Source organism: Squalius cephalus (genome assembly GCF_949319135.1).
Source record: "Squalius cephalus genome assembly, chromosome: 2".
NCBI classification, from domain to species: Eukaryota; Metazoa; Chordata; class Actinopteri; order Cypriniformes; family Leuciscidae; genus Squalius; species Squalius cephalus.
Genome location: NC_137123.1, coordinates 56456617 through 56481194, shown reverse-complemented (window position 1 = coordinate 56481194; position 24578 = coordinate 56456617). Strand labels below are relative to the sequence as shown.

At 34.9% G+C, this 24578-nt stretch overlaps 1 protein-coding gene across 2 annotated transcripts; it reads right to left on the bottom strand.

Annotated features, from left to right (window-relative positions):
• Positions 1–1759: 1759 nt before the first annotated feature.
• Positions 1760–18046, bottom strand: micall2b (mical-like 2b). Of its 2 annotated transcripts, none has more exons than XM_079895920.1 (17): positions 17732–18046; positions 16921–16969; positions 14406–14547; positions 13675–13823; positions 13278–13408; positions 12151–12588; positions 10648–10953; positions 10259–10428; positions 8938–8986; positions 8209–8417; positions 7449–7507; positions 7008–7125; positions 5631–5733; positions 5459–5532; positions 5081–5195; positions 4060–4106; positions 1760–2954 (listed from the first exon to the last, which is right to left on the bottom strand). In XM_079895920.1, exons 1-17 carry the CDS (start codon positions 17869–17871, stop codon positions 2890–2892), a joined length of 2364 nt encoding a protein of 787 aa, XP_079752046.1. In that variant the 5' UTR covers positions 17872–18046; the 3' UTR covers positions 1760–2889. The 2 variants fall into 2 exon arrangements, with proteins under 2 accessions (XP_079752046.1, XP_079752047.1); XM_079895921.1 differs by having other exon boundaries at positions 8209–8405.
• Positions 18047–24578: the final 6532 nt, after the last annotated feature.

The following is a 24578-nucleotide window of genomic DNA, read 5'->3' as shown; positions in this document are numbered from 1 at the left end:
TGAGATGAATCTTGGTCAGGTAAGTCCACGTATACACAGACACAAAGTGTACCAAGTCCGTTTCATGATTCCCCAAAATAAGACCAAGCATTCAGGTTATTATGGGATTCTGCACTGTTAGGTGTTCTCCAAGAGCATTTACTTGCACTTGAAAAGCATCAACATGACATTCTTCTGGATCTTCCATTCAGGAGGAGACATGGAGTTCAACAGCTGTGTCTCTTTTTTTACAATGTCCACATATACTACTGTTCAAAAGTTTGGTGTCTCATATATATAGATAGCCTATATAGTTTTTATATATATTTTTGATCTCATTTAAAGAAATTAATACTTTTATTCAGCAAGGACAGAGATCAAAATTTGACAGTAAAGAAAACATTTTTTGTTCTTTTTAAGTTCCATTTATCAAAGAATACTGAAAATATTTATCATGCATCACAATTTCCACAACGATATTAAGCAGCACAACTGTGCTCAACATTGATAAAAATAAGAAATGTTATTGAGCAGCAAATCAGCATATAACAAATCTATAAAAATAGAAAGCAGTTAAAATTGTTTTAACAGTACTTTTGAAATTTTGCGTGGTAGTGTATAAAAATTCAATAAAAGGGGTGTGTGTGTGTGTGTGTGTGTGTGTATATATATAGGTGCTGGTCATAAAATTAGAATATCATCAAAAAGTTGATTTCAAGAATTCAACTTAACAGGTGAAACTAATATATTATATAGACTCACAAAGTGAGATATTTCAAGCCTTTATTTGTTATAATTTTGATGACTATGGCTTACAGCTTATGAAACCCACGAAATCAAAATCCCAGAAAATTTGAATATTACATGAAATCACACAGTAATTACACAGTGATACCATGGTCATTGAACCAGGTTTTGGTTCTTTTGGCTGTGTGGGCAGGTGCAAATCCTGCTGGAAAATGAAGTCAGCATCTCCATAAAGCTTGTCTGCTGAAGGAAGCATGAAGTGCTCTGGAAATGTCCTGGTAGACGGCTGCGTTGAGTGGACAGCACAGTGGACCAACACCAGCCGATGACATGGCTCCCCAAACCAACACAGACTGTGGAAACTTTACACTGGACTTCAAGCATCTTGGATTGTGTGCCTCTCCATTCTTCCTCCAGACTCTGGGACCTTGGTTTCCAAATGAGATGCAAAATTTGCTCTCATTAGAAAAGAGGACTTTGGTCCACTGTGCTTTATTAAATCCAGAGTCAACGCAGCCGTCTACCAGGACATTTCCAGAGCACTTCATGCTTCCTTCATTTTCCAGCAGGATTTGCACCTGCCCACACTGCCAAAAGAACCAAAACCTGGTTCAATGACCATGGTATCACTGTGTAATTACTGTGTGATTTCATGTAATATTCTAATTTTCTGGGATTTTGATTTCGTGGGTTTCATAAGCTGTAAGCCATAATCATCAAAATTATAACAAATAAAGGCTTGAAATATCTCACTTTGCATGTAATGAGTCTATATAATATATTAGTTTCACCTGTTAAGTTTAATTCTTGAAATAAATCAACTTTTTGATGATATTCTAATTTTATGACCAGCACCTGTATACATACATACACACACATATATATTAAAATATGGTATGTATTTTGAAATATTACAATTAAAGGGCATTTTACCATTACATGAAAAGGAGAAAAGGTGGCCTTTTAACTTATTTACAGAGGCTCAGATTTGCAGTTTCCTGGGAAAAAAAAATAACAACAGTCATACCTAAATGTAAAGGTTGTTTTTCAGCAGGCAGTACACAGTCATTTAAAATGGACATTTGTAATGCTTACAGAGCAATCGAGGTTAAAAATATGCAAACAAATTTGTCTTGCTAATAGAAGGCGAGAGGCAACTAAAATAATGAAAAACGTGCTGCTTCAGAAAAACTGTTTAATTACAGCTGATAACTGTAGATGGACTAAAAAGAAAAGCATTCATGTTGATTATTAAAATTAATTGTACACTGTATAAAGGTTTGGAAATAAATGTTGGGTACTGGGTAAAAAAAAAGAAAAAAAAGAGACATTTTGGCTTAAATTCAATTAAAATGAAGTATTTAAACAGCTTGTTACACATTTTAAGATGTACTGATTGATCAAATACAGCAAAATGAGAACGCAGACAATTCATTTTTATGGAAATAAACAAATAAAAATCAATAAAAAGCTACCCGGGCAGTGGTTAAAAGCATAATCCTAGTTCCGTGGCAATATTACAGACTCTTAAAATTAACAATCCTTAATAATTGCTTAAAAAGACCCTTTTAAATCAGTGCTCTTACAGTGTGTTGAGAAATTAGATGGCAAACAGCGTCTTATCGCTGAAATCAGTCGCTGTCTGCCCCCTGCTGCTGAGACAGTATAAGTGTGCCTGGATAATACCATTAAAATGATTCAAATAGGAAAGAAATATATTCTTAGCTAAAAATACATGTAAAAAAAAAAAAAAAAAAGTCAAGCATAAGAGTGTGAATATAGTACAGTCGGACCTCAACCTGTCCATTTCAGCTTTGATCCAATATGAATCAATATGACGTAAAGACTTCCTTTCTCTCAACACCGTTTAATTCCCTAATGAAACACTGACTGAGAGATTCAATCTACATTATTCAAAGGATTCAAGTGCAAAACGTTTCCTAACAAATGAACATATCACACCCACAAAAGACAGGAGATGAGGAGACAGATGTAAAATGTGCAAAAGTATGTGAAAAAAAGAAGTGTGACAATACATGATGTGATTTCACAAAAATACAATTTTTGACCTCAAACTGCAGCAGAAACATTCTGTCTGAGACAAAACACACACACACACACACACCATCAATCCATGAGGAGCAGTCGTCAGCAGACGCCCGTTTACTTTTTTATGCTAAACCACCGGGATATGGAAGATTTTCTCTTGACTTTTTCTTTCTTCATATCTGCAAATGGTAGAGCACAACCCATACTTAACTGTAAGGTACATAAAGATAAAGTTCATTTCAAGAGGTCATGTACTAATGGTGACCACAGTCTCATTTGGTTCCACAGAACATCAGTAACAGCTTCCAGGGCTTTCAGACAGTTTTTATGTCATGAATTGCAAATGGTTATGACTTTTGCCCACATTTATGCATTGGTTTAATTGGGTTGGTAAATTATACATTTTATAATAACTCGTTTTAGCATTGAAAATGCAGGCAGATCATTAGCCAAAGCTAGATACCTATGGTTTCCATTAGTGATCATTAAATCAAAATTGGTAGCATTACTTTTGCGGTTTGGCCTTTCAAAACATGGAATATATAAACACGCACTGAGTAATTACTCCCAAGATTCATAGCATTTAGAGTTAGTGGGTGGAGAGCTGAACAGGTGCTAGTTTTTCCAAATAGAAAACTTTAGTTTTAGCATCAGTGATAGAAGCTAAAAAAACTGAAATGCTGGGTTAAAAGTGCAAACATTATTGTGAAATGAATGCATGTTTTTAATCAGAAAACTTTCCGAGCTTTCCGTATTTAGCACACCAGATACCAATGCCTTTAAATGAGAATGTTGCCCTTGAGTAATGCAGTCGGCTCTCCTAAAAGGGTTTACAATTACAAACTAAATATATCTGTTTATGTTGTTATGTTGACTAGAATCAGACACTAAACATTACCGATAATAATCCTCTGTGCCATCATTGAACAAATGGTGACAAACAATTGCCTCTCTGTTGCCAGCCTCTTATTATGTGCAAACAGGAAGGGATGTTCACTTTGAATCATCTAACAGAATGGACTATAATAAATAGAGTTGGCTGCAAATTTCTGCCTCTTTAAAATTGGAGCCAGCTGGTGCGCAGTAATCAGTTTCTAGCTAGGGAAATGTAATCTAATCTATTGGACAAGAAAAGCAGGGGAAATTTGTGGCAATTTTAAGTCCTTAAAATATTATTTATTGATAAACGTTAAATATTTACTTCTTTTGCTCCATCTCTTTCAAAGGTCTATGGGAAAAAAAAAAAATTATTCTCAGGGTTTGATGCTACATAATCATACTTACCAAGATTCTGCATCATCTTATTCAGCTCCAAATCCTCCTCTTCCTCCCTGTGGATGTAAGTGTAAAAAGAGCCGCAAATGTCACATTATGTAAAGGTTTCAGGTATTCAATAGTGTTCTGGTTCAATGTAAACAATATTTAAATACATACAAACAACTAACTTATTTTAATGAAGTGTACCTGGTCATATTGTGCATTTTATAAAACAATAATAATAAAAAAAAAGTCATCAAAATGTAGTAATTTTAAACTCTTCTGCTGATGTAACCAATGATGTATGTGCAAGGAAAAATATCCTATAATATCATCCAATAGCATTCCAATCCAAACAAAATTAAATACCAAATAACTTTAAAACCACTGAATAAAACAGTATCAATTTTCTTTATGCGACTTTAAGCAATAAAATAAGATTAGGCAAGATTAAGCAATATGATATGATATGATATATGAGATTTATGATATGATATATGAGATATACGAGATATATGATAAGATAATATAAATATATATATATAAAATATATATATATAAAATATATATATATATATAAATAAAATATTATATTATATATATATATATATATATATATATATATATATATATATATATATATATATATATATATATATATATATATATATATATATATATAATATAATATTTTATTTATATATATATATATATATATATGATACGAATTAGATATGATATATGATAAGATGATATATGAGATATACGATATATGATAAGATGATATATGAGATATATGATAAGATAATATAAATATATATTATATTATATTTTATATTATATTTTATATATATATATATATATATATATATATATATATATATATATATATGATACGGAATATATTATATTATATTATATATATATATATATATATATATATATATATATATATATATATATATATATATATATATATATATATATATATATGAAATAGATATGATATACGAGATAGACTGATATGATATATGTTGATCCTGCACACCTCAGTCTGTCTTCATCCAATCCCTCTAATATGGCGTTCCGGTCATTAACTATCTCCATAAGTTTGGCCATCAGCTCTTCCTCTCGTTTACGCTCGCGGTAGGTCTTCAGATTCTCTACAGGATACAAAAAATATTTTATAGCTAGATTAGATTTTACTTCAAATGTGAAGCACTTAAGCCTTTAAACAAAAGTAGACCTCTTGAATAAGACCAAATCAAGCAGTTAGTTGTTTGTGTTGACTACAATAGTCTACACAAAGCTTCATTAGCACAAGATTAATTAGTGACCCCAAAAAGTATGAATGCAACAGCATTATACAAACGAAATATTAAACCAAGTGGATGATGTTCAGACTTTTTCCCAGTGTTGTACCAACCTGGTTTCTCCATCAGTCTCCTGAGCTCGGCCTCAACGCTGGGCTGCTCTTCTTCTAGATCCTGCGTCTTGGCACTATCATAACACAAATCACAGATAATAACCATGTTTAATACATAGAGCATTCAGAAATACAGGATATTCACTATCAGCATTCAACAGTTTGCACATACATGTACACAAGCTCGGATTCGCGTCTCATGTAGACCTGTTTGTTTCTGATGAGGGTAAACCAGTCCACCATTAAGTCATTCATTACTGTCTCCTCTTCTCCGTCTGAAGAAATAAAAAAAGAAATGTAAGAAAAGTTAAAGAGCTGAGAATCTACATTTGTAATGTTTGTCTCCACCTGCTGGAGCAGCAGAGGACAACATCAGTCTCTGAATGGTTATGTTTAATAAGCATGTTTAAATAATGCGTAGACCACCAAAACATTGATCCTCTATTCATAATTCATTAGTTCACAGTAAGGATGAATCAACACTTTCATTTAGGCATTGAAAATATTTTTTTTTTAAATGAGTTTAAGGGACTTCGATTAAAGTCACTATGAAATTTAAAAAAAAAAATTTTTTTTTTTTTTTTTTTTTTATTACCACCATTGAATATTATTATTATAAATTATTTGTCCATACAAATTTTTTTAAATTAATTTTCCCTCAATCTTCAATCAAAATAACTTCCCCTCCCTCTTGCAAAACATCTCTTCTCTAATGATGTGTTCACTGACACGAGGACGGGACAACCTGTCACTCAAATGACAGCAATGGACTCTTTTCACATTTCCGGGGTTCTCAGAAGCGTAGTCGTCATAGTTGGGTAAACGTCTATAGTGGCGAACTGGAGAGACGACATCAAATATAATTTTTGTTTTTCCATTTGCTCCAATAGCAAAAGAAAAAAATCTGATAAGAGTTTCCAGGACTTTCCAAAAGAGAGAGAAAAAAAAAAATAGAGATTGATTAGGTTGGTCAGAAGAGAGAAAAGTGTCAAATTTGCCTTCACACCCTCCGTCGTTGTATTAGAAACACCCTCGCAGTAGTGTTCATTTGTTTTCTATCATTTACTGACAAGGTAATATAACAATATATACAAATGTGTATTCATTTTTTTTTTAAATATGAAGAACTTTACTAGAATCGCGATATTGATAACTGTGGAAATGCATCACCACAGACTGTGAAAAGTGTCCATAGCAAATGACAATGATCTAATCAATTCCCGCCCTACAGAAGCCATTTCATAAGTCACAATTTCAACTATTTTTTTTTTTTTTATAAAATGTGAAAAGTTTGTAAACTTAATTCATAATATGTATCTTTATTTTGTAAAATAATGTGACGCAGGAAGAATTATTTTACTGAGAAGTGGATCTGACAAAAGGCTATAATGAACAGATCAACTTCTCAGTAAAATAATTCTTTCTTTGTCATGCGAGTTTCTATGTATCCCATCAATTTATTTGAACAACTGGTGAGCAGTTTTTTTGGTTGTTTTTTAAGTGTGTGTGTGTGTGTGTGTGTGTGTGTGTGTGTGTGTATTGTACAGACCCTCATCACTTTGTCTGAGTTGTTTTTCCAGGTCTACTCCTCTTTTCTGCAACTCGTTCATTTGCATCTCAATTTCCTTCAGCTCTTTCTGAATGTCTTCTTTCGGAATGTAACCCGGCTAAAGCAAACAGACACACAATATGTCAAATGTGAACTTTTGCACACATTACTCTATACAGATCCTAAGTGGTTTATTTATTCCTTTCAATGCTTTTTTTAGTCTATATGAGGAACTGAACAGATGGTTCAAAAGTCTGGGTTTACTATGAAGTCACTCTGTTTTGATTGTAGTAGTCTATTCAAAGATAACTGTGCCCCAAAGGGTCCCTTTGACTCTCCAAAACAGTCTAAATAGGCCCCTTGACAAAATAATCCCTCAACACACACATCAGTGCAGACAGAAATGCAGATAACACATGTAATTATTGTTTTGACACACACCTTATGCGATTTGTGAGTTTCAGTCCCTGAGGGACTAACCGGAGAAACACTGCTGGAGTCTGGAGGAAAGACAGAGGAAAACAGGTGGATGAATATTATATTATATTATATTATATTATATTATATTATATTATATTATATTATATTATATTATATTATATTATATTATATTATATTATATTATATATACACACACATACATACACATATATATATACACACACACACACACACACACAAAACTAACTTAAAAACCTTAAAGGAAAATTCGAAATGTTGCATTGGCAACTAAATGGAAATAATTTTAAGTACTAAAATGACCAAAACTGAAACAAAAAAAATCAAAAAGGAAAATAAATGAAAATGACAAAATCTCATTACTAGATTACTAAAACTTTCAAATGAAAACATAAAGGGCCAATTCCAAATATTAAACTCTAGAATAGTATATAAAAATAATAGGGAAAACACTGGTTTTCAGAGAAAGTAATGTATCTTGATCATGGTATTTATGCATACATTTATATCACTATTTTGTTATAAGCACAACCCTCACATTATATTTGTAATATTTTATTATAAACTCATATTTTCAAGCTTATGCTTAATCCTCATAAAATTCATTGCTTTTTTTTATTGTTTTCAAACTTTTGACTGGTAAATCTTTGCAAGAACATTTTTGCCGGAACGAGTACTTGTTCTTATGTGACCTTTTGAATAAAGAAATATTCCATTTCCTCAACTTTTCCTAAGGCCTTACCACTAGTTTTAGGCCTGTTGTTCATCGGGCTAGGTGAGGGCCCTTTTGGGGAGCTGATGCTGGTGGAGATGCTGATGGAGATGCTGGTGGTAGATGGAGCAGAATTGGATGCAGGGGTGATTCCCAGACCTGATGTCCGTGGAGAAGCTGCTGCTGCTTCCGGCCTCTTGGAGGGTGAGCCGGTGCTTTCTATATTACTGGGAGGAGTTCTAAAAAAACAAAAAAAACCAAGAGAAAGATATTAAACTTTTCTGCTGTGTTTCTCAGCCACTAATTATTTAGCATCGCTTCTCTCACCTCTGACGGGTGAAAGTTTGGGAGGGTGGGGCAGGAATTTAAAGGGGGTATTTACAGGTGAAAGATCTTCATGGGGAAGTGCATGGGCACTGAGCTCTATCGCTCTGGGAACTTTCAGATACGACCCACTGCTGGTCTTACTGGGCGCAGCAATTTTACACGCCCATCAAGAAAACCAATCGCAACAGATTGTGAAGAAGTGGGAGGGACAGACCTTCTGGAGAACGAAGCGGTTAATCAATGAAGAGCAGGATGATTTGGTTAGGGAAATCATGTAGAAGAAGAGAAGATGATGATAATAAATGATTTTACTGAGAAAGAACATGGCAAAATGATTCATAAATTCATTCCACACTAAAGAACAAGACAGTATTAGTAAAAAGATCAGAAGCTGGTTTCATTTGGAGAGACGACAGAAATGAGCAAACTTACTTCACAGGCTTGAGCAAGGACCTCCAGCCAGATGGAGCTGTATCATTTTCTGAAATTACATCAAAAGATTTGTAAAGTTTACATACATCTTTTTACACCTTCAAAAAGTGACTGAGCAGGTATTTTAAAAATGAGAAAAAGACAGTTACAGTTATTATACTTTGTGTAATGTAATTTACCCAGGTGGGATATGTTCCTACATTAGCTTCCTTGTTGGTCTTAGATTAACATTTTTGGCTTTTATTAGAGAAAGGATGCATTAGATTGATTGATTGACAATAAAGACATTTATAATGTTACACAAAGTCTACTACAAATATATTCTGTAAATATTTGAATATGTTTCCATTTGTATGCATTTGAAGTTTCAGCATCATTACTCCAGTCTTCAGTGTCACATGATCCTTCAGAAGTCATTCTAATATGCTGGTCAAGAAACATTTCTTATTATTCATCAATGTTAAAAACAGTTGAGCTGCTTAATATCTTGTGGGAACGAAGATATGTATTTTTTCCAGAATTTTTTGATGAATAGAAAGTTTATTTGAAAAAGAAACCTTTTATAATACTTTAAATGGCTATAATATCACTTTTTATCAATTTAACGCATCCTTGTTGAATAAAGCATTCATTTTTGCTTTGTTTTTGTTTAAATAACAATGGACCCCAAATATCATTATACATATCTTGATCAATTTAATGCATCCTATCTCAAATAAAAGTATTAATTTCTTCATAAACTGCTGTAAGCAAAAAATCTAATTTGATTGATTGATAAGAATGTTAATCTAAGACCAACAAGGAAGCTGATGTAGGAGCATATCCTGCCTGGATAAATCACATTACACAAAATAACTGTAACTGTCCTTCTCTCATTTTTAAAATACCTGCTCTTTCACTTTTTGAAGGTGTAAAAAGAAGTTTATTTATACCTCAATCTCATAAACCTCAAATGGAAATGTGACATGATATTTCCATTTTATATTATTACAATCAAAGATATAACAAAAATAACCATAATAAATAAATAAACACAGAGGGTGCTTTTCCTCCCTATTTTAGTGTCCACTACACACCACTGAGGGACTATTTGTTTGACAGAAATGTGTTGATCAAAAACCTGATTTTGAACATATCCTATTTTAAAGTCACTGTAAAGTGAGGATTCTTTTTAAGCATCTATATTAACATAACATATCAAAAGGTACAGAAAATCATATCCGTCAAGCACAACTCTCTCTGCAAACAACCAATAAGACCAAGCTATGCAAATGATCAATGCATGAAGTGACCGTTGTATAGGCGAGTTTGTCTTCCTCACCCTTGCTGTCGGACGGCAGCGTGCTCACAGGCCTGGGTGAGGTTTTATTATCTTTGATCCAGGATGGCGCTGTAGCAGCGGGGGCAGCAGGTTTCACATCGGCATCCGGTGCTTTGAGGCGCACCCTACCAAAGGTGCCTTTAGCACCCGATTCCACAGGGGAAACATTACTATGGAAACCAAAGTGTGACGAGAACGTGTTAATGGATGTGTCTACACCAACACGTCAACAAACACTTCAAGATGGATTTAAACAATACTCAACATGCTTGAGTACATAGAGGCTATAATTCTGTTTTATGACCCTTGTATACTTCCACCCTACGAAAACAACTGATAAAATAAAAGCCAAGTATGTAACGTGCTTTATATAGGTGAATGTAGCTCACCTGCTGCTTGCTTTCAGCCCAGCTGGACTCGGAGACAAGCTGTTATTATTTTTTTCCAACGTCACCATCTTTCCGATCACAGCCTTGGCTTTCTCCTTTTCGTTCTCTTCTTTTTCTGTGTCCTGTGTTTTTGCCCAGTCTCCCACCCGTAGCAGGACTCTTTTTTGACCTGCTCCAGCTCCAGCAGTGACTCTAGGCGTTGTAATCTCTGTTGTAGGAGTAACACGTACTGTACTCACAGGTGTAGTTGAGGTGTATGATGGGGTGCTCTTACTTTCAGGCACAGTACTGCTAGGCTCAAAGAATCTAACAAAGAAAATGAAAAAAATATTAATGTTCTGGTCAGTACAATAAGCTGAACATTGTCAAGTTATGGTCGATATCCAATAAATGGACAACATTAAAATTACATTTTGTGAAAAAAACAACAACTAAAAATCAACAGGCTTTAGGGTAAATGCATGACATTTCATTTGCGTTTTTAAAACGTAAAGACGATCCCCGTTCACATGGATCCATGAAAACGACTAAAAATGCTGTGTTACTCATGCCAGGCCAATAGTTGGCGATGACACATTGTGAAGAAACACTACACGCTTATAGACTGAACAATACGCATGTGCATGACATCACCGTTTTCACAAGTTCACGTTTTTGTAGTTTCCACGGAGACGATAATGGTATCATTTTCAAAAACTTGCTCTTTGAAACTCGTTTTTGAAAGTTCGCATTTTCAGGCTCCAAATCTCCATTGTCATGTAAATGAACAGCCAAAACACATAAAACGTTTTAAGTTTATTGTAGAAAACGGTGTAATTTAAACGCCCCTTAAATGCTTAAGTGAGTTTAGGCATCACAACGGTAGATGACAGTAAAGGGAAATCTAAAAATGTAAAAATTGGGGAAATGAGCATGCACAGTTAAATATCCAATATACAGTATGTCTAGTTCTGATTGATACTAAGAAATTAAAAGTGTAATATTAGCAGACATGACACTGATATATCATGCATCCCTAAATACAATCCAACAATCTGATAAACAATAAATTCTTACAAAACGGATGAAATTGAAATTTAGCACTATTATAGTACTCTTATAGAACTATATTTTCAGTTTAGCTGAAATTATAGTAATTTTCTTATGCCTTTAGTGATTTTTATCTATTTAATCTTTTGTTAATTCCATATAGCTTTCATTTATTTTTATTTGAGTTTTAATAAGGCATTTTGGTACTTTAACTTAAACCTATTTAAGTTAATTGACAAGGCCACATTTATATTTTCATTTAAGTTTTTCATCTAATATTTATACATTTATTTCAGCTTTATTTCAAACCGAAAACTATTTTTAATAGTTTCATTTTACATTAACAACACTGATCCGAAATACAAGAGAAACACACTTACACTATAAGTCAGTATTGGTCACAAACTAGCTTTTATCCAAAATATAACAATTTCGCAAATAAAGTGTCAAAATACCGAACTGAAAGACATTTACCTCTTTCTGGCTTCTTGGTTCTTCTGTAGACTGTTGCTTACAGCTTTAAGAGGCTCCGTGGGTGTTTTGGGGTTAAAAGAGGTTTTCACAGTTGTTGTCTCTGGTGTTGGAGTTGTTTTTGGTACTGGCTTGAGCTGAACTGCTGGAGTATGTGTGACAGCTAACTCACGGCTGGGTGTATGGTCACTTTTATTGGCCAGCCAACCCGGTTTAGATGCGTTAGGTGTTAAACCAGATTTTCCAGTACCTCCACCTGATGCATTCTGGATAGTCTTGGTTATAAAGGTAGACTGCGTCTTCGGTGGAGGCACTGTGATGTGTGTGGTTGGCGCTGTTACAGGCTTATCTGTGCTTGTGTGCGTCTTGCAGATGAAAGTGCCTGGTTCTTTTCCAGCCTTGTAGGTGCCAGAGAGAAGAATAGTGGAACACTCTCTGCATCTGTTGAAAAGGAAGGTTGAAATAAAACACTTAGAAAACCCAATCCAGACCGAGCATTTGCAATTGCCAGTCCCAAACTCCGGAACAGTCTCCAGATTCATATTAGAACTGCCCCTTCTATTTAAAACTCGACTTAAAACTCACCTATTTTCATCAGCTTTTAACATTCCTTGAATCATTGAATCTTCCCTGCCTCTTTGTGTACATCTTATGTTTGTTTGGTATGTATGCTTTTATTGTACAGCAATTCTGTCAACCTCAGTTGTTTTTAAATGTGCTATATAAATAAATATTGTATTGTCGAAAAAAAAAAGTCTAAAAGGATACTTGTATTGGATAGCTATCGGATCATGAAATGCTCAGGAATGCTTTCCAAGACATCAGGAGGTGAATGATTACATTTATAGTATATTAGTCCAACAGATATTTATCTTCACTCCCTTTTAGTCATGCATACTAAATGATCAGGCGATAAAAAAACAATGAACAATGAATATGATAGTTGATGAACAGCAATAAAGCAAAACTGAAAGGCAACTATTATAAAAAAAACACTAAATCATTGCAATGACAATTCAAACATGATTCACTAGTCATGTGGAGTGGAGTTGATGTGCTATTTTTTAAACTTAAAGTTAAAAATAAATTAATAAAAGGATCAATGGCTCAAAAAAACAGAAGTGACTTACTTAAAGCAGTTCCTGTGGTACAGTTTCCCATCGACTAGGTGGCGCTGCACAAGGTGAACATGTTGGTTACAAACAGTACAGCTGCTGATCAGAGTTCCTGATTTATTGGCACGTTCAGCCAAAACTTCTCTCTGGAAATGACAAAAAAATAAATAAATCAATTAGTCACTGTGCAAACACCTCAATAGGGGTTTTATCAATTAATCAAATAATCAATAATTATGTGCAAAACAATATTTACATCAGTTATCTCAGAATAAAGTAACCTAAGACAACGGCAGGGTTAAATTGTTCATGTGCCCTCATTACACACACACTTGACCAAAAATACAGAACTGTCAAACAATTTAAAGTTCCTATATGAGGTGACAAATCTCAGATAAATTACATATTGTACCTTATTTTCGTTTGCCGGTTTTGCCGTCTTATTCTCTGTGGCTGGTTTAGGTGAAGCGTAAACTTTAGCTGTGACAGGTTGGTTCTTCTTCTCAGATGGCGCTTCATTAGACTCTTCGGCTGATCTTTTAATCCCACCCATGCCTCCAACTGCACATCCAAAGAGTGAAATGTTTTAGCAATGCTAAAAATGACCACATGGTAAACATGTTTTTTAAAGTGGACATATTGTGCTTTTTTGCACCTATTATGCTTTAGGGTGTAATGTTGCTGTCTGAGCATTAAAAAGGTCTGCAAAGTTACAAAGCACTCCAGAAAGAGTTATTCTCTATATCGGTTTCTGAACTCCCTGAAACACCTTGACTGTAGTCTTGAGTTTTCGTAGCATGTTTAAACTAGCGGTTATGGAAAGGGGAGTGAGATTTCCCAAACACGCTCGAAGATGTTGACCAATCACAACACACTGCTCCAGCCGACCAATCAGAGCACATTGCGCTTTTCGCAATTAGGGGCTTCATAAAGACAGGAACTAAACTGGACTGCGATTCCACAAAACATCATAAGCCCAAGTAGATTGTAGAACCATTTCCACCAATGCTCTCTACGATCAACTTAGCTCACGATGATTTTGAGAATCTCATCACAGAGTGTTACTGACAGACTGGGAAGAGAGGTGCTGCAACAATATAAAATATGTGAAAAATAATGTTCATGTGCACACGCATGTCTTACTGGGAGAACGTCCATGGAAATAATTGTAGTACTGGGACACATAGGTCAGAATGCTGAGTCGATCAGGCACTTTTAGAGCCACCATGTCTTCAGCATCCAGAAGGGCAGGTATGCCCAACTCATTCTCTGCCACCTCGAAAGCCTGGTACAAAAATACAAAACAATAAAAATAATGTGAGGTGTAAGAATTTCACAAGTGGGATTTAACTAAGCACTAAGGGTGTTTCAGTGTGTGTGTGTGGACATTATCGCTGGAAAATCTGTGTAGCAGAACAATTAGAGGATTTCCTATTCCTATATACCCCTATTATCAAGTGCTAGAACTGCAAAAATCATTCCAAATTTGAACATATCTTTGATATCTGCAGGCTGCAAAAGGGAAAAAAAACACATAATTAATGCAGTGTGTTGATGAATATTAACTTATAGAAAATACAAGGGGAACTAGACACTTTTTTTTTTTTTTTACAAATCAAACAACTATATTTCTGCTTTTATCAGCTCTTACACAGAACATATTGATTGACATTAGCTAATAAAACTTGAAGTTGTGAACAAGTTTTGTTTTCTGTGGATCAGTGATCAGTGTTATACTATTTAAAACGGTGCGAATGTCACCAGATCAACTTGTGTGTCACCAGACACATATCTCATGTATATTTCACAATGATGAACCATTGGGAAAAAGTTTATAATTTGTGGTGATTTTCCACCCAGAGGAAGAACTATAATTCCTCCATGCCATTATGCACACACAAAAATGTGAACTTGGCCTGGATTTCTTTGGGAGAAAAAAAAAACCCCTTAGATCAAAAATAAACAAGAGCAGACATGACCAAGGAGAGAGAAGAAAAAGGAGAAAAAAATCTAGATAAAACCTAGATTGAGAGGAATAAGGGGAGACATTTCTCGGTAAAGATTCATTCAACAACTCACAGAACAGGAAATGCAATTAAAAGACCACGAATCGCTACAGATCTGAGAATGTTAAGACTTTTTTTTTTATTTGGAAAAAAAAACAAACAAAAAACACTATTAGTCAATGCCAGGTTTCTGTTGACCTTATACTTAATCTCCACCCTGCTAACCATGCATTACCTTATTTTAACACTTTCGCTTTCTCTGTCTCTCACATGTGTTCGGTTTGGAAAGATAATGTCTTCCTCGCATGCACAAAAAGCTATTCATTAGGTTTTCTTTCGCAGCACTTCCATTATTGTATTCCCTCTTTCACAACAATGCCCTTCTGGACAGCATTCCCTTTTCCATGGAAACAGGAACACAAGTGTGTGCAGATGATGATTTATAATGGTCTACAACAGCACAACATGTGATTCAGCTGACTCAAAAATAGAAGAAACCAGAAGAATAGGCCTGGAGTATGTATCCAATCTGTCACATCTTAGCCTTGGTCAACCACATATGGGTCAAACAGCTCCATGAGCGGTCTAGGAAACATACTAACTGTTAAAATGATGGGGTTGTGATATTCTTGGAATGAAGACATTTCCCAAAAAACTTAAAGTTGTTGATCTACTCTCTTACAAATAAAGAACCAAAACATTTTTACTAGCTGAGGCCATAAGTGAGCATTTTTATTTTTCACAAAGAACTTTGATTCTCTAGTTCTTTAGGAAAACAATTTGTGGGAATGCTTTAAAGAAGCCTAAACCAACATACTGATCTGAAGGAACTTATGTATCAATTACTTTTTTTAACCTGGAAGAACTGTACAGCGAATCCAAGAACCCTACAAACACTCTTAAAAAAAAACAAAGGTTCTTTATCGGCATTGATTGTTCCATGAACATGAACTTTTCCATAAAGGTTCTTTATTATGGAAAAAGGTTATTTTAAATAGTTCACCCAAAAATTTTAATTCTTTCATTGTTTACTCACCCTCAATTTGTTCCAAACTGAATGAATTTATTTCTTCTGTTGAACACAAAAGATGATACTTTGAAGAAAGTCGGTAACCTAACAGTTGATGGACCCCATTGACTTCTATAGTTTTTTTTTTTTTTTTCATAATATGGAAGTCAATGGGATCCATCAACTGTTTGTTTTCCCATATTCTTCAAAATATCTTCTTTTGTGTTCAGCAGCAGAAGAAATTCTTAAGGTTTGGAACAACTTGATGGTGAGTAAATGACAATTTTCATTTTTTGGGTGAACTGATCACTAAAAAGGTTCTTTGGGGAATAAAAAAACGGTTCTTCTATGGAATTGCTGCAAAAACCCTTTTGGAACCCTTATTTTTGAGAGTGAATGGTACCAAATGTTAATCTGCTTTTTCATATTGCTGATGATCACTTTGGATTGGCTGTTAGTCATATGAGGGAACATGTATTTTTAACAATTGTGGAGACGGTTATGATATCAGAAAATAAAAAATAGGTATCTAAATGAATTAAATTTGTTGGATAAATGTAAAATATTGTGGTAATGGAAACTACAGAAAAAAAGTGATGAGGGTTGATAAAGAGATCATTTTATAAAGTGAACAATATCTTACCTGTTTATTGTTTTCGTAAATATTTTCCTTGCTCAAAGAGTCAAAGTCTCTGTAAGAGAGTGAAAAGAAAAGGGAATTTCCCATGCGAAATATTTTTAAAAAAGTCAATCTTACACTAATACAAACACAAATCACAAGCATGTACCAATGCAATGTCAACAAACAAGTGCCAGATGCTCACTTGAAACAACTAGAATGTTGCAAGACATAGCCTAAATAAAACATTGAATAAGCACAAAGTTTTGAGTATTTCAAGACACTCGGTTTCCCAAGATGTAAAATAGGTTTTAAAAAGTTTTAATGTCATCCAAAGTTCTAAAAGTTCCAACATCTAGTTTGGAATTCTAAAAATGTCAATATTCTTGTACTAAGTTATAATGCAATCCAAGTTTTAAGTGCTAGTCCTAAATTCAAGAAGTTGTTCTTATCCTAAGTCATGAAGGACTAAACATTTAATAATGGTAACTAAAAGAACCAATGTTCTCTTTCTAAATTCTAAAGTTCTTAACTTAAGGTCTAAAAATTCCCATTTCCTCACCTTAAATCCTAAAAGGTCTCATCATGTTTCTAAAGTAATACAACATGCCATAGTACGTTCTAAGTATTACGCCCTCGTCCTAAATTCAAAATGTCTTTAGTTTTGAACCACAAATCTAAATGTTAAGTCTGATAGGAGGAATAAACTGTAAACAAACTCTACGTTCGACTGTTTAGCAATTAAACGTTCGTCCAAAGTTCAGGAGCTGTGCTTTTCTGCGCACAATGCAGCAGCACCGAACCGCGCGTTTGCTCTGTGGGGGATGTTACTTACATCAACTCCGGTCTGTGTTTGTGAATTAGAGCGCAGAACGCCAAACCGTCCCGGAAAGATGTGGTCATGTTGGTGATCGACACGTCCCGGTATCCTGCACACTGGATTTTGCACCACTGTTGAAGCGCTTTCACAGCCATGGTGCGACTGAGATTCAACACTGGACTAGTATTTAAAACTGAACACGGATTCTGAAATTGCCTCCTTCCAATGGGGGTCTACAAGCGAGGCGAACGCTGAATGTTAAGCGCTTTTGGTTTCACCCACACCAAATGATTTCACCGTCAGCTGAAGTTGAGAAACCCCTGAAACTCCAGGGAAGAGTTATTATGACGTCTTCATGGGTGGAGTTTAAGGTAAACGTTTTTAAAGGACTTCCCATTGTACAACATGGGAATTTGGTTTATGGAACTGAATGATTTCCATAATCATGAACCAAGCAAGAACTTACAAAAAGTAGCCTACCAAAACATGCTTGCTTCATGGCAAGTGCCATGGTAATATTGGAAAATCTTTGATTACTTATTAGTTAATAAACATCAAACCAAGTGCATAGTTCTATGTAATCTTTTTTTGTGCATGTATGAAGTCATTTCCCCTCAGGTTCTCACAGGTGACCTGCCAGGTGTTGTTCATTACAATAACTATGACAATGTAGACTACAGATATAACGAATATACCCTTGCTTATTGCCTTTGACAACCAGAAAGTGTCCATATACTTAATTTTGAACAGTATATTGTGTAGCTTTCTCATTTTATACACAAACTTATTTTGGATAAAGTGTAGCTACTTCAGATTATTCCTTAAAATAAATGCCACTTTGTCTGATATTTTGTTTCCAATTTCTTTTCTTTTTTTCTTCTTTTTTTTTTGTGTGCAAAGTGTGCTGTTATTGTCCAAATACTTTATGTTGTGTTTAAAACAATGCGCAATGTAAGACTAAACTGGTAGTGTACATGTTTCTGTAAAAGCTGTGAAAGTCTGTTTAAATGCATTATTTCAGATCAGTGTTCATATGCAGGTGGTGTTTGTTAAGTTCGTATGGGTGTGTCTTGGCTGTGCTCTGTATAGTGTGGTTGGACGTGTCTAATCTCGCTGAGTCACTGAAGGAAGTAACAAATCGAGGCTTGCACTTTAGACATGACTGACCTTTAACTATTTTAAGATTTGCATTATATACTTTTTTAGGTATAAACCAACTTTAAAACTTACTTATTTGTCCATATTTAATTATCAACATGTGCCAACGTTTTTGCTCTTAGTGAATACATTTTCACAATAAAAGATACAGAATTTAGAATAGAGACGTATAGGCAAATATAGAATGTGTAAAAACATTTGAAGACTTGGAATGGTTGTCATTCTTTATTTGACCAATGGATGTCAGTAAGAGACCAAATCATAGTTGGGAAGTTCACTGTCAGCTGAAGTTGAGAAACCCCTGAAACTCCTGGGAAGAGTTATGATGACGTCTTCATGGGTGGAGTTTAAGTTAAACGTTTATAAAGGACTTCCCTTATAGAAATGGTGTGGTACCAGATGGTAATGTCATGATAATTTGATTTATATGGAACTAAAAATTTATTTATACTGAAAAGTATATATATATATATATATATATATATATATATATATATATATATATATATATATATATATATATATATATATATAAAGGCCTCTTAATTGAAGATGTCCAAAAAATTATGATAATACATAGGCTACATAACACATTTGCTATGTTGAACGCTTTTGGTTTTCATTAACCTACACCAATTGATTTTTACAGATTTCAGCATCTTAAGTCTTCATGGGTGGAGTTTAAAGGTGACCTATTATGCAAAATTCACTTTTACATGGCGTTTGAACATAAATGTGTGTCGGCAGTGTATGTAATGTTCTTGGTAACAAATCTAACCGAACCGTTCTCCACCCAAAGTTCAGCACGCTTGCACCGCGGTTCATCTCATGATGATGCATACGCATCTATAAAACAGACAGACAAAGTTAGGCTTCTGTCAAAGGATATGCATTCTGGCTTCCCTTAAACTTTGTTCAATACGAGTGCCATATATGCTCTAATATGACCAGTCATGTACGCCATCAGGGGCGGAGCTACGTGGTGGCCAGGGGGGGCCACGGCCACCACTGGTCAAGGCTCGGCCCCCCTGCCGGCCCCCCCAAACTCACGGCCCCACCCCCAGTCTGAGGAGGGGGAAAATAAATTTAATTTAAAGAAAAAAACCCTCCTGAGTTTAAATAAATACTCAGAAATAAATACTCGACCCCCGCCGAGTGAACAGGAGGGCGCGAGGGGCGGATTCGCTTTCTGTACGTAAGAAAGCTCATCTGCCGCCAGAGCCGGGATTCGAACACGGGTCTCTGGCGCTAAAAAGCTTAGATTTCACCACTGAGCCACAGGGAAAGATACATAATTATACCGTTAGAGTGAGTATAGAAGAGAGCGTCATACTTTGTGTCGGCGTTTATTTGTAGGTGTGCATGCTTTGTTTATAACAGATTAAAACACTCTATTTCCACCTTTCGCCGATGAGTGACGCAGATTTGAAAACTCACTCAGCAAACAAACAAAAAGACAATTATGAAAAATAAATTGAATATTGCACTTAAAATGCCATGGTTTACATAAATAAATTATCGCCTAAAAATGACAATTCATATTGTGTCTTTCTGTCATTTGCACTAAAAAAATCCCCGTCTCATGCACTAGCGGCGCCAGGATTTTGATTGTAGGTGGGCCTCCAGAAAACTGGATGGGCCAGTTAAAATAAGCCAAAAAAAAAAAAAAAAAAAAACGGGTTTCCCTTCATCTCCGTTTCAGCGCTTTTCTGCGGCACTGAGGACAGCGACTCATACCTGAATTTAATGCGTAATTAGCACAGGTAAAAAAGAAAAGAAAAACTTAAACAGGAATTTTTTGTTGCTTTTAAAAAAAAAAAATACAATTTCATTTAATGTATTGTTTAATAAAATTATAGGCCTATTATTTTTAGTTTATTAACAGCAGCAACAGCTGTAAAGATGAAGTTGTCGATCGTCAACTCCGTGAACGCGCCTATAGAGAGAAATGCACATCATGGATTGCATAATCAGAGAGTAGGCCTAGCCTTTTTCTTTTCGTTTTAAATTGTTAAAAATACATTTCAAGCTTTAAGATAGATTTCATGTCTGTGAGGCATATGCTGAGTTTCGTTAAGTTAGGATGAGATGCGCTCCTGTTCACGAGCAATGCAAGTGACCGCGCGGGCGCGCCTCTTATATTGTCTCCTATTTGCTTCATTAAATACAGGCAATTTGTTGATAAAAAAAATATTAAAATTAAGATACAATTTATACAAAACGAAATTCACTTAAAAAAGAGCTTTCGAACTTCATTAAGTGGTCAAAATCATGTCTGACCCGCTCCATGTCTCTCGATATTGAATATCCTATCTTACTCGTGCGGTTCACTTTTCATAATCAACTTAGATGAAAAAATAACATTCTAATATTTTAACAAATATGAAACTAAATGAGTTTGATGGCTACAACACATATAGTAGGCCTACAGATGTTAAGGTCCCTACGCAGAGGAAACACTGAATTTCGATCTCACCGGTGTGAGTAGAACGTGATCAACTGCTAAATTCAAACTGTGCTTTTTTTTCCCCAACTAACGTGATCATTATAAAGGCGATTCAATGCTTTAGCTAACAAATGTGTGAATATTTTGTATATTTACATCAGTATGTATTGAGTGGTTGTGGTCGTGTGACAACACGTCACCATGGAAACAAAGTGATACGATCTATAACGGTCGCCTTGAAAAGCTTACGCTTGGGAGCAGCTGATTTTTTTTTAAACTTAACCAAGTGTGTGAAAAGGTTAAATATAAATGAATGTTAGGTGGATTATTAAATTATGAAAAGTTCAAAACTGCTATTGTGGCTTCAATCTGGCAAGAAAAGTTTGGATCAGGAGGAGAATGTTTCAAATACAAGAACTGAAGAGGATGAGAGTGAACCAAGCACTAGTGCTGCTAACAACACAACAGTGGCAACTTTGAAAGCGCCGGTGAAGGCAGCAGCAGCAAACGCTACAAAACAGTGAGAAATTATGATGAGATTTTATACATTTTTTAAAAAATTACCTGTGTAACAGTGCACACAGTGCAGTGTTGATGTTAAAACTGTGTTGTTACAATGTTTAAAGTGGCTGACAACAATACATATTCTTATTATAAATAAAACTGCCTGTTTTTTTTAGCTGTGCATAACTGTAGCTGAATAGTTAGGCCTACTACGCTACTGTATTTTAATATTGATCATTATGGTGGTACTTGGAGAGCCAAATATTTTCTGAGGTGGTAGTCTACTTGGTGTAAAAAGTGTGAGAACCACTGATCTAAGCACCCATCCCAATAACATGGATTATCAATAAGACATTATTAGTGTCCATAAGGAAGTTCAATCCATTGTTTATGGCCTGACGAGCCGCGGGAAAACCGCTACTCAGAGTGAGTTTTAAAATAGTAGTTTTTGACAATCAAGTGCCACCCCAAATAAAAGACTGGCCCAAGCTGGCCCCCCCAGAAATAATGTCCTGGCTACGCCCCTGTACGCCATCATATGGTGTTGATAGCTCGAGAGCGCAGGTGAGACCTGACTAGCGCACACGTTGCGTTATCTGTGTTTAAACTAAACTCATTAAGCCTTGCCAATTTAAACATTCAAATGCAGAAATATTGAGTTCTCTTTCAAATCTTGCGCTTGAAAAGACAAATTCACATAAAAATTGTCAACGTGCCTGTCTTGGCAAGTAGCCTACCCTAGCAAACATTGTAGGTTATGTGTTAAGTGAACGTAAACATTAGATAAAGACAACACGTGTATCAATATTAGTATACTGGATCTGTGTATCAGGTCTTAAAGTGACAGCAGCCTAATATTCCTGTTCTCTGTGTTTTTAATGTTAATCAAACAACAAATGACAAGGAAATCACTGCTCTTGTAGCTTTTGTAACTTAATGATTAATCTTTATTTCATTTCTACAGTGAAGATTATATGTAATTTAGTTTTACATTAGATTTACATTTTTACATTACATAGTTCAATTTGCGTACCAGAAAAATATTGTTAGATCTACCAAAGAAACCCGAAAAGCACTATTTTTTTCTTTGCTCTATTGAATTTATTTGTGCCATTGCTTGTAGTTTGATTATTCTTATTTTCTTTATTTTTATTTGAGAGTAGTCTTTTTTCCCCCTGAACATAGCACGTAAATTCCTCATGCCTTAAAATAGCTTGAATGTAACTCTACACCATTGCCTCATTTAGTAAACACAGTTCTATGAATATGCAAATTAGCCCCACCTCCACTCACTCACACCAGCTCAGAGATCCGAGGATCATGAGTTGACCTGATTGGTTATAAGGTAGTTTGTAACGTCAGAAACAAACTGCGTTTTCGATACTGTCTTTGGTTCACCACAGTTTTAAGGAGAAAATACTCAGCAATGGTGTTGACTTATGAATTTGCTCACAGTTTGTCTTAAAGCATATTAAAAACACCACACAGCATATAAACAACTTTAAAAGCTTGATTTTCACCACAGGGGGACTTTAAAGGACGGTATACATTTTTAGATATAAACCAACTTTAAAAATTGACTTTTTTACTAGTTTGTTCATATTTAATCATCAACATGTGCTTATTAAGTCTTTAATAAAAGTGATGAATGAATAAGCTATTTGTTAGTGAAGAAGTTAAATCTAGTTTGTTCTAAAATTAAACGTGGTTTTGCGTATTTAAACAGTATTAATAATTGCTTGTAGCAGCCCACACATACTTTCATCTTAATTGGAACATAAAGAGGAATCAAGAAATTAATTTTTAGTCAGAAATGCTGAGATTGTATACCAAGAGTTGTTTAAAAGAGCAAGTGATATGAACCATTTCCAACAAACTCTTGAACTGTGTATGCGTGTGATAAAACGGTTCTGCCTCTCTAAAGCCCTGTGGGTTACCTAAACATGGTGACAGAAAAAACTGACTGAAAGACAACAATTCATGGTTTAATGTCACTTCTTTGGCAGCTAAGAAAGGCAATGAAAGAGTGAGAATGTGGAACATCTGGAAGCTGTTATCTCTGAAGCCCTCAATATACACACAGAGAATGAGGGGGAGTATGTGGTACTGGGTGATTGTTTTCTTCAAGGCTGAAATGAATGCTATTCTGTTTTTACTGCCAAAATAAACATTATTTCATTCTGAGAGAAAATGAATGGCAATGATTTCCAGTTAACGTATTAAACTGGAATTACACAGACAATGCATGTAAATCTGCTGTTAAGTAAATTAAAGGAGAACTCCGGTCAATTTTAACATTGAGCTCATTTTTTTGTCAATTTGGAGTGCTGTCAATACAGAGAACAACGACAAAAATCGGTGTTGCCTACACCGTGTTATCCTCTTTTTAAAATTTGCACCCTGTTGACTTCAATGGGGCAATATTTAAACCTGCTTTTAGCCTCTTAACATCCTTGATGTGTCATTACAAGTGCACAGGTCATGTGAGTGATTCCTTCAGAGTGAACATGAGTGAATCTGACTGCAGTAGATGTGAAAGAAATGGATAAAAATGATGTTATTTAAGCCAGCGCAAATACCTGTATTTACATCCTGTTTTCGGTTGAAGTCCAAAGTAGTCGATTGTTGAGTTCACGCGCGTGATCATAGGTAACTAAACCTATGCGCGTGAACTCGACAATTGACTATTGACAGCACTCCAAATTGACAAAAAAATGAGCTCAATGTTAAAATTGACCGGAGTTCTCCTTTAAG